The sequence below is a fragment of the Xiphophorus maculatus genome, chromosome 10 (assembly GCF_002775205.1).
Source record: "Xiphophorus maculatus strain JP 163 A chromosome 10, X_maculatus-5.0-male, whole genome shotgun sequence".
Taxonomy (NCBI): Eukaryota; Metazoa; Chordata; class Actinopteri; order Cyprinodontiformes; family Poeciliidae; genus Xiphophorus; species Xiphophorus maculatus.
In genome coordinates, this window is record NC_036452.1 from 6,267,470 (window position 1) to 6,284,676 (window position 17,207).

At 38.7% G+C, this 17,207-nt stretch overlaps 1 protein-coding gene across 1 annotated transcript in view; it reads right to left on the reverse strand.

Moving 5' to 3' along the window:
* Positions 1-17,207, reverse strand: part of atrnl1 (attractin like 1) — a 70,571-nt gene that overhangs the window by 47,042 nt on the left and 6,322 nt on the right. Inside the window, exons 3-15 of the mRNA XM_005804391.3 lie at positions 11,470-11,583; positions 11,133-11,261; positions 10,836-11,044; positions 9,272-9,446; positions 7,139-7,226; positions 5,752-6,013; positions 4,106-4,289; positions 3,859-4,013; positions 3,621-3,705; positions 2,387-2,601; positions 2,175-2,293; positions 1,751-1,883; positions 819-1,006 (exon numbers count right to left, since the gene is read on the reverse strand). Of these exons, the coding sequence (XP_005804448.1) occupies positions 819-1,006; positions 1,751-1,883; positions 2,175-2,293; positions 2,387-2,601; positions 3,621-3,705; positions 3,859-4,013; positions 4,106-4,289; positions 5,752-6,013; positions 7,139-7,226; positions 9,272-9,446; positions 10,836-11,044; positions 11,133-11,261; positions 11,470-11,583 (2,056 nt within the window). The remainder of the gene's footprint in view (positions 1-818; positions 1,007-1,750; positions 1,884-2,174; positions 2,294-2,386; positions 2,602-3,620; positions 3,706-3,858; positions 4,014-4,105; positions 4,290-5,751; positions 6,014-7,138; positions 7,227-9,271; positions 9,447-10,835; positions 11,045-11,132; positions 11,262-11,469; positions 11,584-17,207) is intronic.

The window sequence follows — 17,207 nt, forward strand, 5'->3', positions numbered from 1 at the left end:
CACTGATCACCCAAAATTAAGGAAATCGGTGCACCCCTAGAGTGAATGTCGTCCATTTTGGGAATTCAAAAACACCCATTTGAAATTCCCCCCTATTAGTGAAAAAAAATGATCATGCAAAAAAATGTCAGATTTTTTAAAAAACAAAATCATGTGGAATTTCTATTGGTCTAAAATCAGCATTGAATCTCAGCATGATTCAGCCACTACCCTGCTTTGGGATAGAGATTGATTACAACAAAAATAAGCAAATTTAGAGGAGTCCAGGTGAGTCTTCCACACCATTTCGACTGGTACAATGCCTAAAGTGGGCAGAATAATAAACTTCATCTCAAATCAGGATCAGAAGAGATGGGCGGAGAGGGAGCTGACTGAGGAATGAAGACCTGCTTCAAAATATTTACAATGTAGACAGAGAGATGACAGGATGATCAACAAATCCTTTCTTAAAAGCAGCAACTAGTCAATCAAACCTTGCAGGCTTGATTGAGCTTCTGCAACTGAAAATTTGTGGACTAAGCATCAAAGCTTGCTGGGAAAAAGAAGCTTGTTTGTTACAACAAAAGCATGAGATCATGTTGCAACCTGCTAATGGATTTTCAAGTAAATCTCAGTGGCAGTGCATGTATACATATTTATAGAAGTCTGTATGAATAATTTTGGCTATGTGGATTTGAAACAGCCCACAATAAATAAAAATGTATGCAACCCATTTCTTGATTAAAAAAAGCAATATTTTATACTGTATAATAAAAAAAACTAATTCCTAAATTTCTATAAGAATCACCCTTCTCACCAAACTGTGATTTTGTTTTTACCTTCTCTTGCTGCTGAAGCTTTTTAAGCTCCTCAAGTACAAAGTCGACTTGCTTGGAGGTGGTGAGTGAGGCGATGTTGCCGTTGAGGTTCTTGCAGTAGTGCTGGGCGTTGTCGTAGCTCTCGTGACTGGAGTTTATCCTCAGACAGGCATCGCCCACCTGACTCCAACCCTCACTGCACTGCTGGGCTAGAAGATAGGAACATAATCCAAATTATCATTCACTATGATGCTTTACTATCATCTGAGTTCAACATTTGTCCACAGAAAAAGTTGAGCTTTTTTTAGTTAGTGAAGTTGGGGGGAAAAATCAACATTTAAAGTCTCAATGTGTGCTGTATATTTAATTTTCTAATTTGCATCTACTGCTCTTAGATAGGCTTTTTGTGTGTGTGATCGGCAAGTCTCTTTCATGCATGACAAATACGCACACACACATGTTAAACAGATATTATTTGCAGCTCCCACCGCAGTCCCCCTCAGGCGACAACTCTTCATGAGCTGAAAATTACGGATAAAGTGACAGCGCCATTTCTTCAGAATCTGTCGCCGTCGACGTCAACAACAGGGCTGGGTGGGAGGAAGTAGCTGAGAGGTAAACTAAATGCACTGGCAAAGCTGATAAACAACATCAGGATGACAGATTGAAAAACACGTTTACAAAAAGCCCAAAAAATAAAAACCTCTTCTGCTGTGTTTAAAACATTCACTCCACAGATAGATTTATTTATTCAAGTTACGTGAGCCAAACCCTGACGGCTAAATTCATACAGTATCTGCCTAAATTACGTATTTAGCAGAGAAAGTCAACTGATCTATTTGTAATTTCCAACAAGGAAAATATCCTTCACTCAAATGTGGGAGAAAAAAAAAACATCTGATCAGCATCCCATGCATGAATTAGTGTTCCTTATGCTCCACTGTCAGGCTTACCAGGCAAAGAGTGGCACTGTGAGTGATTCTGCTCCCACTGACAGTTGAGATTCAGCGAGCAGCTCTTGCAGTTGGCGAGCTTGCTGCACACCTGCTCGATGCGCACCGGGCACTCAGTGAAGTTCTTCACGCCCTGGAAGCAGGGCAGAGAGAGGGCAAAGTTGAGGAGAAGAGTGGCTGTAATTTCAAGATAAAATGGGCGAAGGCTGCATCTGTTTGGTGAAATTAACTCGTTCAACAGTATCGTCCAGCGTCTGCCATCGCGTAGCGAATTGGACAGGGGAACGGCTTAGTAAACAGCTATAAATATTCACAACTTGCATGTTCAATTTGGAAAATCTTGGGGAGGAAACAAAGTTGTGTTCATGTGTGTTTCAACAAGCTGGATCAAAAGTGCTTTGCTGCCCCCTGTTGATACACTTACAGTGGTGCAGTTGCTGGAGGCGGAGATGCACTTCTTGTCATCGCACCACTGGCAGCCTTTGGTGTTTGCCGCGCAGCTCCCACAGTCTGAGAACTTGTAGCACAATTCATCCACTGTCACTATAAAGAAAACAAATTAATTATTTGGAGTGAGTTTGTCCTGAATTGACTAAATATTGTGAAAGTATGGTGTGATTTGTTGGTCGGTGTTACCTGTTTTATAGGAGCAGAAAGGTACAGGAGAGAAGTTGCCATTGGCCATGCTGGGCTCCCAGGGGGCACAGCGGCCTCTATTCCAGATGCAGCGGACCCCCGGCCCGGCTTTCACACACCCCTCCTCTGCCACGAAGGCCTGGCAGCTGGGTGGCCGGTACACGAGAACGTCATTGAGCAAGACACTGGAAAAGCCCCCAAACACATACATAGACCTGACAGAGAAAACAGAGCACTTCATTTAATTATCCACCAAGATAACCAACACAAACAAGTTTCACAAGCAAAGGCCAAAGCAGCTTTATTAAAAACATTCCACTAAGATTTCATGCCACTTGACATAATGTTTCATACTAATTTAAACTCAAGTAGGTTTAAAATTTGCTTTCACATTGCACAAACTTTGTTTAGGCTATCTTTTATAGCTCAAGACAACAGTTCCTTTTAGAATTTAGTCTGATTTTTTTGTGGTTTTCCGGTTTAAAATTCAAAATAGATATATACTGATCCATAAATGCATAAACAGAAGTATGGACAAAGACATGGATGGAAGGACAGACTGATGAAATAACACACAAATTCAAAAGTATGAATGCATAGATGGATGAAGGACAAATGGGTGGATAGATGGTTGATCGGATGGATGGACAAAAAAAGACAGACAGGAGGAGGAAGATTTTTCATAAAAGTACTAGAATCCTGCAATATGTAATAATGTAATAAAATTAGGCTTCAAAACGTAACAAAACATTATTAAAACCGCATTATGTAATAATCTACACAAAATGCAATAAAATCCTTGAACGCGTTTTGCAATACATTCTTCCACTTATGGAAGAATGTATTTGGGCTGATTTTTACAGAATGTGTAAGCTCTTATTTTAGAAATGACAATGTAATCATGTGTATTATGAAATAAACAAACTGTACATGTTCATCCTAATCATTATACTAAATCATTTTGTAGATCCTATATGCATTTAAACTGAAACTTAGGTCAATAAATGCCAAACTTTTGGTCATTTAGTTACCTTTTCAAACTCTCAGTATTGACCTACATGTCATTCAAGGCAAAATGATTCAAATGCGTTCAAGGATTTTACTACATTTCCGTCTACTATAATATAGTGAGGTTTTATAACATTTTAAAGCCCAATTATTACATATTGTGGCGTGCCTAACCCTGTCGGCCATGTAGGGAAATTGAGTGAATACACGAGTTTTAGAAATGTACCCGTTGCTAACGACAGCCGAGTGGCCAAAGCGGTTGACATCCCTGTGCAGGTCTGGTTTGGGGAGGACTGTCCACTTGTCACAGGCTGAGGAACAAATACTGGGTAAATTTTCAATAAATGAAAGCATTTTGTGTGATATAAAAGAATTCCTCATTCCCTAAAACTAAGAGAAATTATTATACAAAAAGTTAGCTTCTGCTTCGTAAAAAACATTTCTTCCAACATATTCCAACATACCGATGTCATATGCAAGGAAGTCAGCAGAGAAACACTTGGCCCCGTTGCTGAGTGACGTGTCATTATGCGTGTTGCCACCGAAGACGAGCAGAGTGCCACTGAGAAGCGCCGCAGAGTGCAGGTACCGTGGAAAGCCGCTTTCTCGCAGAATGAACCTGCGAAATGTGCATGACAAGTCTGTGTCAGGGACAGCTGTGGCAAGAAGCCAGCGTGACACACCGTGTTGCACACGATTATGATGATTTACCATGTCCTCGAGTTCACTTCGTAGCGGTAGAGGTCATCCACAAGGCCATACTTGCCGGCTGGGAGAGCTTTATAGCCTCCATGGACGTAGACGCTGCTGCTGGAGCTGTCAAACGAGCTGCTGTGGCCGTAACCTCCCTGAGGGACGGCACCTTTCGTCTCAGGTACCAACCACACTTTGGATCCTGAAAAAAAAACAAATGGAAAGCTTTGAAGAGGGAGAAGAATTTACTGACAGGAAAAAACTCAACAAATCCACTGATTACAAAACAGTGACAAGAAAAACATAAAAATTGGAAATGTTTTGGTAAGATAAAAAAACAAATAAACACATTGCACATCACCAAAAATACATCCTTCCCAGTGTGAAACATGGCAATGGCAGGATCATGCTGTGTTAATGCTGGTCAGAGTTTATGGGAAGACTGCTGAAGATAATTATAGGGAAATCCTGATAGAAATCTGTTAAACTGCAAAAGACTTGACTAGAAGCTCAATGGCGTTACAATAAAATGGCCTAGTCAAATTCAAGAGAAAAATGTAATTGACGTTGACAGATAATTTCCAAACAGTCTGACTCAACTTTGCAATCTGTAAATATGTAACTGAAAACCATAAATCCTACTATTGCAAGCAAAGAACGTGTTTCAAAATTGAAACTTGAAAAAAAATACGTACATATATATTTCAAAATCAAGTTGTGCAAAACTTTTCAAGAAGCACTTCAGAGCATCATGTCCAAGCTGACCAATAATAATATTGTTGCTAATGTCCACTGAGACAAATAGAAATGTGTCCCAAAACAGAGAAACGGAATCTGTAAAATTAGTCGAAAAGAATATAATTAAACAAAATTCAACTATTACATACACATTATAAATTATTCTAAAAACATATTTTTAATTTAGAATTTTTTCAACGTTTCACTTTTGCAATGCACGTTTTTTTTATTTTACTTTTTGAAACATGTTATATACTTGCAGTAACACTGGAACAAATGTATCTCCATAGAACACGACTCTGTGTTGGTCTGTCACTTAAAATCCCAATCATGTGGTTGTAACGCGACTAAATGAGGAAAAGGTTTTGCCTTGCAAAATGTTTGCAAGGAAATGCAAGAATGAAAACAACTAAAGTGCACAGTGCAAAAAAAAAAAAACACTGATAAATAAAAATTCTTTACTGCAGCAAAGTATTAACCATAAACAAATGATAAGAAAAAAATACAAATCTTAAGACAAGATTTGTTTGTATTTAACTGATAGTCATTTATTCTTCATGTCATCAAGTCGGCAACAGACAGAAACAATAAATCAGCAATCAGTGAAATAAATATCAGACATGATTAATGCCGGTCATTTTCCTGTCATCCTAATGAGTCATAAAAGTTCAACATAAAATTTTATGCTCTTTATTATTGTAGTTGTTTGGTTTATGCTGTTTTCCAACTTTATGATTTCTTTTTTTATCAACTGACTGAATCAGAAAAAAGTTAAATCAGTTCATTTCATGTGATTTACACATGAGTAAAAAGCTAACCTTCACTATTTAGTGTAATAGCTTTTGAAGAGGTAAACTTTTAAACTAGAAATGGGATGACTGAGGTCATCAAGCGGTGCCTGGTTTCACTGCGGAGCTGGGACTCACTCAGGTTGTACTCCTGTACGTTGCTGATGTAGCTGTAGATGGGGGAGTAACCAAAGATGACCAGCATGATGGTCTCGCCACTGCTCAGCTGCACGCAATGGGCCGTGTGGCCCTCCACAGCGTAAACATGAGCCTGGGCCGGCGAGCCGACGACGGGGCTTCTGCGTTGCCATGACCGACTTGGCATGTTGAACACCCAAAGCTCGTCTGTCACGTTGCCCCAGCTGGCTTCAAGCTTCCCACCAAACATGTAGATATCATCCTGAAAAGCAGAGAAGCTTAATTGATTTGTTACAGAATGTATGGGAGGGAGAGGATACTGACTATCAAGGAAGGGAAGATTGTTGCAAGATTGATGCAACTTACTCTCAACCGATATTGTTGTTGCAATATTCAAAAATATCACAAATATAAGACTCTCAAAAATCAAGCTGCCCTGATACCTACAGCTTTGTAGCTATGCGACTCATATCTGACTTTTTCATGCCCAAAACAATCCGACTTGTGTGACTTCCACATGTGGTAAAATCTGTTATGTATCTGACAATTTTACGTCATTGTTGTGAAATGTACAGTACAGACCAAAAGTTTGGACACACCTTCTAATTCAATGGGTTTTCTTTATTTACATGACTATTTATAAGGCAAGAAATCCCACTTATTAACCTGACAGGGCACAGCTATGAAGTGAAAACCATTTCAGGTGACTACCTCTTGAAGCTCATCAAGAAAATGCAGAGTGTGTGCAAAGCAGTAATCACAGCAAAAGGTTGCTACTTTGAAGAAACTAGAATATAAGGGCTATTTTCAGTTGTTTTACACTTTTTTGTTTAGTGCATATTTCCACATGTGTTATTCATAGTTTTGATGCTTTCAGTGTGAATCTACAATGTCAATAGTCATGAAAATAAAGGAAACTCATTGAATTAAAAGGTGTGTCCAAACTTTTGGTCTGTACTGTACATCATAATTCTGCACTGGAAGAAGCCAGACATGGTAAATCTGAATGGCTGAAGTGCCGACACTGGATGGAGCTTTGATAATACTATTGGCTCCCATTGTTCAACAACTTTAAAGTCAATCCATAGACAATGAATCCATCATCACTTATGTAAACAGCATCTACATTTATTCTGAATGCAGGTTGCTTTGGGGTTGTAAACCGTTCACACAAAAGTCTAATAGCAATCACAGTTTATTAGTAGAATTTCAGCAAAGAAAAATACATTGGACCTACTTTGTGAATGTAGATTTAGTCATTCTCTATATATGATGAATAAAGCTTCCTGTTATGTAACAATTACTGTGATTTAAAGTATGTCAGACCTGTGAAAGCAACCATGCATGGCAGAATGCAACACCTGTGTGTCTGTAGTGGTGTAGATACCTGGAAGGCAGCAAGTGAGTGTCCGTATCTTGGCACAGGGCCACCGGTGATGGGCACCGTGTTCCAAACGCCGCTCTCTAGATTGTAGCTGCAGAGAGACAAACGTCACATGTCAACTAACCCTCCAACATGCAACAAGAAATCCCATTGAAAATACTTATAAAATCCACTAAAATACATATGCAATTTGTTCCACTGTGGCAAGATGTTAATTATCTAATCAAAGCAGCCTAAACATATCTGTTCATAACATAGGGTGGTTTGATGCTTGGTTAATAACAAAAAAATAAAGGAATGTTATAATATTTTTATAACTAGAATTATTCAACACTTTATTTGAAGGGGTGTGCATAACACTGTCATAAACATGACAACACCTGAACATGACGGAGTCTTCATAAATGTTTATGACTGTTGTCATGAAGAGTAATTTGGTAAACAGTGACACTTTTATTGCAAGGCTGCACTAAAAGTTGAACCAAAAGTCCCATTACAAGTGTCGACGTTCAATTATTTGGAAAAAAAAAAAAAAAGACACTTTTAGTGCAAAGTTACATTAAAACTTGTATTAAAAGTCCATTAAAAGTGTCAACTTTACATTAAATGTTATTATTTACCAAATGATACTTTATGACAAGTCAAACATCAATTAAAACTCCTTCCTGTTTATTAAAAATAAAAAATAAAGTGTTACCCCATATTCTAACAGTAATAATCAATAACATCTAATAAATGACCAGTATACAAGCATACAAGCATATACCTAAGTATATGCTTGTATGCAACAGAACTGCTAATATGAGACATTTTGCCTGCAGCAGGTTTTTTTTAACCATTATAATTATCAGAAAGTTCCTTGAGATAAAATCTCTCTTCCGAGGAAGACCTAGAAGCGGTCTTAGTTTCTACGATGTGAGAAGCATCAGTACAACAAAGGAACAGAAATATAACTTAATGCAAACCATCACATAGTCTGCACTTACAACTAATTTCCAAGAAAATTTAAATTGCCTGTAATTTCTTGTAAATAGTTAAGAATTTGAGTGAAAGACGCAATATGAGATCAGCTTGAAATAAAAGCAAGTAACTCATTTTAGAAGTATTTTTTATTTTGTAGTAATTGTATAAATACAATGGAACCATAAAATTGTGGTGTTTTTCCAAATGTACCATATTTAATTGTAAGCAATCTTTTTAGGACAGACAACAGAAATTAAGTCTCTGTCTCGAGAAGAAGTTCAGAATCTCAGTGTGATCAGTCTGTGTATATACAGTCATATTAAATAACTATAATACATGCACCAACACACCTAGTTTGTCAGATTAAAAGTAATTTCTGAAAATACTTTCTAAACAAGTAGTGAGCAGAACTTTCTTTAAACACATATTTTGGTTTTAAACATGTTTTTTATGGGTTTGATTTAATACTCAAATCTTAAACATCTTGTCTTCATTAGCTGTAATCAGAAAAATTAACAGAAATAAAAGCTTGAAAACAGTCTGTGTGTAATAATCCTACATAATGCATTTCACTTTGTTAATATAGTGAAAATAAACATTCTTAAACCCTTGAATAATGGGTCGATACATTCAGAATCAATGGCGGCTTTTTCCCACTCGGTTTGGATTTGGTCACTAGCACATCAACCGATGTTTTATTTGTAAAGAAGTAAACAATGCTTTGGATCAGCCGCAGGCTCTGCACAGTGATGAGTGTACATAATTTACAGCTTGTATGCAATAAACAGGAACACCTGGCCACATCAGTGCTCTGTTATTCATACAAGACAGAGCAGGAACATCAGGAATCATCACACCTGCTGATTAATAAACACTGAGCAGAACGTCAACGACAACAAAAAGCCGTTCACATGGAAACACAAAGCCATTAACGGACCAAAAATTCCAAAGAAGCAGCTTCTACTACAAAATGTCCACACCAGCCTCTGATCTCTCCAAAATAAATCAGAAAACATTTCAGAGAATAGTGGTACTGGCTTCTCTGGCAAATATCATCAATAACCAGACAAAGATCAAAAGTATTTTTTCAGTGTTTTCTATTGCAATTTCTTTAAGCTGTCTAATTTTAAGATAAATGATTAGGTAACTCAAAAACTATATATTTAAACTTACTTGAGAATCATCTGGAATGAGCTGTAGTTGAATGTATATCCACCCACCACCCACATGATCTTCTCCTGCACCACGGCCTTATGGGAAGCCCTGGCGAGGGAGGTGCCAAAGGGCTTGACGCTTGGGAGGATCCAGAAGGACTCGGTTGAAGGTACAGTCAGCGAGCAATCTGGGCCTGCAGAGATAAACAGAGCAGAGAGGGAAGGCATTATGGCATACAAGTTAAAAATACAATAACGCAATACAACAAGCTCTTTGTAACACATCCACACTGACTTTTAGGTGTCCATACCCCATAAATATGAACTCCTTTCACATTTTGTCATGTTCACACTGCAAGCCTAAATATGTTTTAATGATATTTAATGTGATAGACAAAGTTTTTATAACAAAAAAGTGTGGTGAACCTTCGTTTTCAGTCCCTTTCCAATGTGATACTCCTAAAAATCAGAGCAAACAATTGAATTCAGAAGGCAGTTAGCTAGTAAATAGAGATAACCTTCGTGTTATTTAATCTCAGCAGAAATACAACTAACTCTGCAAAGGCCTCGAACAACATCTGAGAACAAACGGCATCATGAAGATCACGGAACACAGCAGACAGGTCAGAGATAAAGTTATGAAAGTTTAAAGCAGGGTTAGATAAAAAGAGGACTGTTCAATTTGTCAACTGAAAATGAACTGTAAATCTAACACACCAAAGTTTGTTGCTGTAATATAACATGATGTAAAGTAGATCAAGTGAAGTGAATATTTTTCAGAGTATTGTACTTCAAGGCAAAAAAATAAAATAAAATAAAATACATGCTCCTAAATTTTACCATTTTTAAGATGCAAACTGTACCTGTATGGCAGGAATATTTTCACTAATATAAACTGCAAGCAAGCCAAACCTGAACATAAGCCTGAACTAATCAAATGGAAGAAGTTGCCAAACGTCAGTGTGTGTTAGTGAAGGGTACGGTAAATTACTGTCAAGTTCCATCATGCAAAAGCTTTTGCTTCCTTCCAGCTGGAAAAATATAATAAGGCGCAGTCAAAGGGCTTATCAACATGATAGCAATCAGCGTTACATTGTGTCATAACACAACACAGCTGTTCCTGCTTTCCCTGGTATCATGCTGTTCATGACATCACCAACAATTTAGCACATGATGCAGAAAAATTCTGTCAACATTTCGAAAGAGGGAAGTTATCACAATAGGCTTCAGCAATATTTTGCTGACGCCTGAAGATCCAGATCTGGTTCATTTTTAAACACAGTCATAATTTTGTGCTCTATGTATAAAAATACCTTAATTTTAGAGGAAACCTCATTAGAAACGTGGTAATCAAGATAGCACGAATAACACGTCGATTTTATTCTAAATGTAAGCAATAAGAAAACGTCCTACTTCTTAGACTCAACTTTTTTGTAAATACTGTGAAACCTCTGTATTTTTCCTCAAGGTTAACATAGAGTGAAAATTTATACCGGCCTATATCAGCATTCACATCCCACCCACTTGCAGAAGTCACTTTGACTTATAAGCATCATCTTCTTCTCTTCCCCCTCGGCTCTCACCTTGCCAGCTGTCGTTGCAGACACACAGCTTCTCGCCGGTGAGGTCGCAGTAGCCGTGGTCGGGGCTTCCGCAGTTGTTCCTGCAGTAGGGGATGTCACACGCTTCGCCCTTCCAGTACTTGTCACATTCACAGTACACTCTGCTGGCGACCGAGTTCCCCGGCGTGCACTTCCCATGTCCAGAGCAGTTATTGGGACAAGAGTTTATCCTGGAAATAAAAATAAATGAATAGAAAAGATTGGTTCAAATAATTATCAGCTGAAATACAACTTAAATGCTTAGCATCAAATACTTACGAGTAGAGTATGTTAAATCCTGTCAGATTGTAGGCAGCGTCGCTGAAAAAGTGTAGCAGTGCATAGCCTGAAGTCGTCTCAACTTCAGGAACCGTCTCGTTACCTCGGGTCTCTGGTACGATCAGGCCACTGTAGAAATATAAGCACAAATCCATTTAGTGTTTTTAAATACTTCTACTAATACTTCTAGAAAAATGTTACAAAAAATTATAAATCTGAAACAGAAAAACTCTTAAAAAAGCATTTCCTTGTGACATAGAAAGTGGTTTCATTTTTTTTTTTCTGACTTCAAAGTTTAGATGTGTGCATATCGACTCATCAATCTGGAGTTTCTCACCTGAAAACAGCAACCAGAGGAGCATAAACAGAGTCCCCGTCATAGACGTACATGTGGTCCCAGCTGCATTCTGTGGCAAAGTGGTTGAATCTTAACCGCAGAACCGCATTAGGGCTGAAAGAAAAATCACATCAAAGTATTTCTGTCTGATAAGTGAGAGTTGGAATAACGTTTACAGCTTAATTTTGGAAGAAACATGCAGAAAGAGATGCAAATAAAAACATTGTGATTAAAAAACTATAACTTCAAATGTTTTTTCACGGGGGGGCGCTAGTGAGCACCGTATGGAGTAGACGTGTTTTTCCGGGCTCCTCACCACTTACAAGTAATTTCTTATTTATTTTGATTTTCCACTCATATTTCGGTTCCCCTGTGCTTCGACTATCTGTCTTGACATTGAGGATGACTAAACCCAAGGCGGATAAAGGAAAGAAGCAAGATAAGGCTTCAGAAGAGACGACGGAGCAGGACGTGCTGGGGCTAGCTAAGCAAGCTACAACCGTAACGGGCGCTGATTCATCGTGTGAGCATTATGCGGGATCCGCTACCGTCCTCGCGGCAATAAATAACATGAGTAAGATAATGAACGATAGATTTAATGATCTTGAAGCAACTCTCGCTTCGACCCAAGCAACGTTATTAAACCTTGTTGACCGGATTAAAGAGGTGGAAGATGCTGCATCCAACCACGAGGGCCGCCTTTCCAAGATGGAGGGGACCTGTGCCAGGATCCAGGCAGAGAACGAGGCTCTCCGCGTGAAGGTGAACGATCCTGAGGCTCGGTCCAGGAGGCAGAATATTAAAATTATTGGGTTGCCGGAAAAGATCGAGGATGGAAGTCCTAGAGATTTTCTGATGAAGTTCATTCCGGAACTGCTTGGTGTGGATCAGTTTCATACGCAGCTGGAGGTGGACCGGGCGCATCGGCTGGGAAGCAGGCTGCCTGGTGATGGTGCGCGGCCGCTGGTAAAGATAGCACGAATCCACTACTTCCATATGAAGGATACGATTCTTCGAACTGGCCCGTCAACAGTTCCCCCTCAGTTTCAAGGGGAAGCCGATCTACATTTTCCCTGACTACCCGGCAGAGGTGATGAAGCAGCGGCAGGCTTTTGATGCGGTGAAGAAGCGGCTCCGGGACTCTGGAGCGAGGTGCGGGGTCCTGTATCCTGCGCGCTTACGGGTCACCGTTGGCTCTACGGATAAGACGTTCTCCTCTTTGCAGAATCCTTACAAAGTCACTGAGTATCTGGAGGTTAGAGCCACTGTGGTATGTGCTCATTGTTTTGGGTCATTGGGGACCGGAATCGCTTTTATAACAGCTGGATGTTTGTACCATAATCTAAGTCTGTTAAATTTGAGTGGATAAAGGAGCCTTTTTGCGGAGTTAGTTCGGTATTTGTATGACCCATGCGGCCCGGCTTCCTCTATTTTGCTATGTGGGGTTTTTATTCTTGCTTTGTTTGGGAAAATGGGATGGGGGTAACTTTTTTGTTTGTTTTTGTTGTTCAAAAAGCATTTTACATGTTGCAATACACTGTCAGGCTAACACATGAGTGCTTTGAAGCCATTCTGTTGAAAATTTTCTGTGTACCATAACACCTCATTACAGGGCGGTGGCATAAACTTTACCAGTTGGAATGTCAGGGGTTTGGGGCATGTCCTAAAAAGGGCTAAAGTATTTTCTCACTTAAAGTCCTTATCAGCGGACATTGTATACCTTCAAGAAACACACATGAGACCAGGCAGGGAGAGGTTATTGAGATGCAGTTGGGCAAACCAAATTTTCCAGTCTACTTTTTTGACCCTATGACTTTACAAAACATTTTTGCTCTAAAATATGAATATAACACCATCCTGTCCAGACAGGTGCTTGATCAGTTGTTCAAAATTAAGCAGAAACACTTTGAGCTGAGTGATATGCCCCATAGATTATTGGCTCGTCAACTGCGGGGTTTGCAGGCCAACAGGCAATACATAAAATGAAGTCCAGGACAGGAAAAATTATAACTGATCCAAAAGGTATAAATGACTCCTTTAAAGAATATTATGAACGACTGTACATGTCTAAGGCAAAAGGAAATATCTCAAACTGGCTCAAAGATCTAAATATCCCTAAGATGAGTGAAGCCGCTCGTGAGGCTCTTAATGCAGACATCACTGTGGAAGAGATCCTTGATGTAATTAAAGCATTCCCCAAGGCCAAAGCCCCAGGGCCTGATGGTTTTGGAACTGAACTTTATAAAAGATATGCCGAGAGGATTGCTCCTCTCCTTCAGAGGATGTTTACTCATTCTCTTGATTCAGGTAAATTTCCCCCTACCATGTATGAAGCCAATATAATTTTAATATGTAAAGAAGGCAGGGAGGAGACGGAGCTTTCACCATACCACCCTATTTCATTATTGAATTCTGACATTAAAATCTTCGTTAAAGTACTGGCAAATAGACTAAATAAACATATTTCCTCTATTATACACACGAAACAGGCTTTGTTCCTAATAGGTTCTCATTTTTTAATATCAGACGGTTAATGAACATTGTGTACCATAAATATGACAGTAGGTTTAAGGGAGCAGCTCTTTGCCTTGATGCTGAAAAGGCATTTGACCAACTGGAGTGGCCTTACATCCTGACTGTACTTGAGGAGTTTGGGTTTGGTGATAAATGTGTGTCTTGGATTAAAACAATGTATGCTCACCCATCTGCCTCTGTCCTTACAAACCAGGACAAGTCAGAGCCCTTTCTACTACACTGGGGGACCCGTCAGGGTTGCCCCCTTAGCCCCTTGCTTTTCGCAGTCGCTATGGAGCCCCTCGCCATTAGTATTAGAAAACATCCCTTAATCAAACCGATTCAATTGGGAAACATTGACCATCACATTTCATTGTATGCTGATGATGTTGTGGTTTTCGTGTCACATCCTGAGCAGTCAGTGCCAGTTCTCCTAGACCTTATTCAGTCATTTGGTGAGATTTCATGTTATATTATTAACTGGCAGGAGAGTGAATTTACGTCTCTAGGTGTAAGCCTCACTTCCGACTTCTTAGATAACCTATTATTTAAAATAACGGACAAACTGAAATATCTTGGGGTTATTCTGCCAAAGGACCCTAAACAAATTTTCAAATTGAATTTTTTGGAAAAAGCGGAGAATCTTCGGAAAGACATTGATAAATGGAGAACACTTCCTCTGTCGATGATGGGCCGTATAAATGCTATGAAAATGGTGTCCTTACCTAAATTTTTATACCTTTTTCAGGGTCTGCCTATTTTTTTTAACAAAGGCTTTTTTTAAATTATTAGACTCAATAATCTTGCCTTTTGTTTGGGGCTTTAAAGCCCATAGAATATCAAAAACTCACTTACATAAACCAACAGAGATGGGAGGATGGGGATTACCCTGTTTTCAGCATTATTATTGGGCAGCGAATGCAAGAGCCCTGGTAAACTGGCAGAAAGGTGATGCTAAAGAATTGTCTGCAAATTCCCCCCCATGGGTGGCCATTGAAAGAAGTGGTGTTACTGACAGCTGTCTTCCGGCTCTTCTTTTCGCAGCACCAATATCTCCCGCAATCAGTGGGGTAAATAATTTGATCGTTTTAAATTCTTTGAAAATATGGAAACAAATTAAGTTGCACTGTAAGTTACCGGAGACCTCAGTTCATGCCCCAGTTTACTGTAACCATGCTTTTCCCCCATCACTATCTGATACGTCCTTTAAAAATTGGAGATTGAAAGGCCTTAATACTTTGAAAAACTTGTACATTAACAAAAAGTTTGCTTCATTTGCTATGCTGAAGAGCTATTTTTTCCTTCCGGATACGGATTTCTTCAGATATTTGCAAGTTAGAAACTATGTTCGAACTAATATTCCGAATTTCTCTCCCGGAAGAAAATAAATTATGCAAAATTCTGCTGGGCTCTCCAGGATCGAAGAAGTTAATCACGAGTTTTGTTGACGTCTTTGCAGAGCGAATTAACTTTACCACAGACTCCTTGAGGGCTGCATGGGAGGAGGAGCTGGGTTTGTGGATCGGGAGTGAGGTCTGAGAAGAGGGTCTTGGGAGGATTCGGACGTGCTCTATCAATGTAAGACACCAGTTAATTCAGTTCAAGGTGTTTCATAGACTTCACTATTCTAAAATTAAACTGCACAGAATATTTCCTTCGACATCTTCAAAATGTGATAAATGTAAGTCTGCGGATGGCTCCCAATCTCATTTGTTCTGGACATGCCCCAAGCTATTTCATTATTGGTGTGAGATTTTCAACTTGTTTTCTAAGGTTTATGGATGCGCGTTGGTTCCTGACCCCCAGATTGCATTGTTTGGACACTCTCCTTCTTTGAGGAACTGCAGCATTTCTATGCAATCGACAGTGGTGTATGGAATGGTAATAGCCAAAAAAGTAATATTGAGACTTTGGAAAACTGACAAGGTTCCTCAGTTTAAAATGTGGTTGAGCGACTTTACTGAGATTCTCCATTTGGAGATGCTACGATATGATGTTGTGGGTTTCTCTAATAAGTTCTATAGTATCTGGCAGCCGGTTTTGGACTATCTTTCTCGATCCAAGGTCGACCCCGACATTCGCTCAGTTTCATAGTATGCCACCTTTGCCCTTACGGACAGATAATACCATCCTTAAGCAGAAATTGTACTCAATGCAGTGTAATCAACTCTTTGAATAATTTTTCTGACTTGTTATTATAAATTTTTATTTCTTTTTTTCTTTTTGTTATTGTACGTCTTTATTTTTATTACTGGATTGATAAGAGTATACTGCTTTCATACAGGATTTTGTTGCATACATGCGTGTGTATGTAAGTCTCTGTGAATATGTGTATATGTATATATATATGCTTCATACTCTCATGTATGATTTATGTATGTTATATTCTGAAAAACTAATAAATATATATATATATAAAAAAAAAGTTTTTTCACACACCAGAAATCAGCAACAGTTACAAAAAAATACTATAACATTTAAATTCATAGGGCATTCAACTGCTGAAGTAGTTTTTATTTACTTCTGTTTTTAGGCCATCTTCAGAGGCCTAAAAACAGAAGTATCAAGTAGTTACACTCAGCAATTAGAGTTCTTAATGAAAGAAAACAGTTTTGTAATGAATTTACAAAGCAAATATGAATGAATGATTTTGTTTTGGTCTAATAATGCTCTTAGTCCACAGAAACATCCCAAAACCAACTGGACATGAAAATAGCAAGTTAACTTTGGCTAATTATATTTCTAGTTTTAAAAAAAATGGTGATTTGAGTTGGCATAAAAGTTAAAGGTCGCTAAAGGTATAGAGGTTCTTGATCCTTATGACAACTATCGTTTATGAAAGCGTAGCAGAAACACAGTCATACAGAAACTTTTGCATGTTCTGTTAAGTTTTATATTATGCCATTTAAGCATCATTTGCTTTTAAAAAATGACTAAAGTTAAGTGGGCGCTACACATTTGTGCCCACATCACTCCACACAAAAATGAAGCCATCTGCCACAGGAAGTTTTGAGGACTCTTTGTAACTTTGCTTCAATTTAGCCAAAGACCATCAGAAAATGTTGATTGGAGCCACAGCTGTGGACGTATTTTAAGGCCACACCAGAACTCTTTGCTTTCTTGTTTGATACCATGACAAAGTCAGAGAAAGAACTGTGAAACCCCATAAATCTGGTTCAATTTTGGGAAAAATTCATATGGTTTAATGTGTCACATTTATCTGT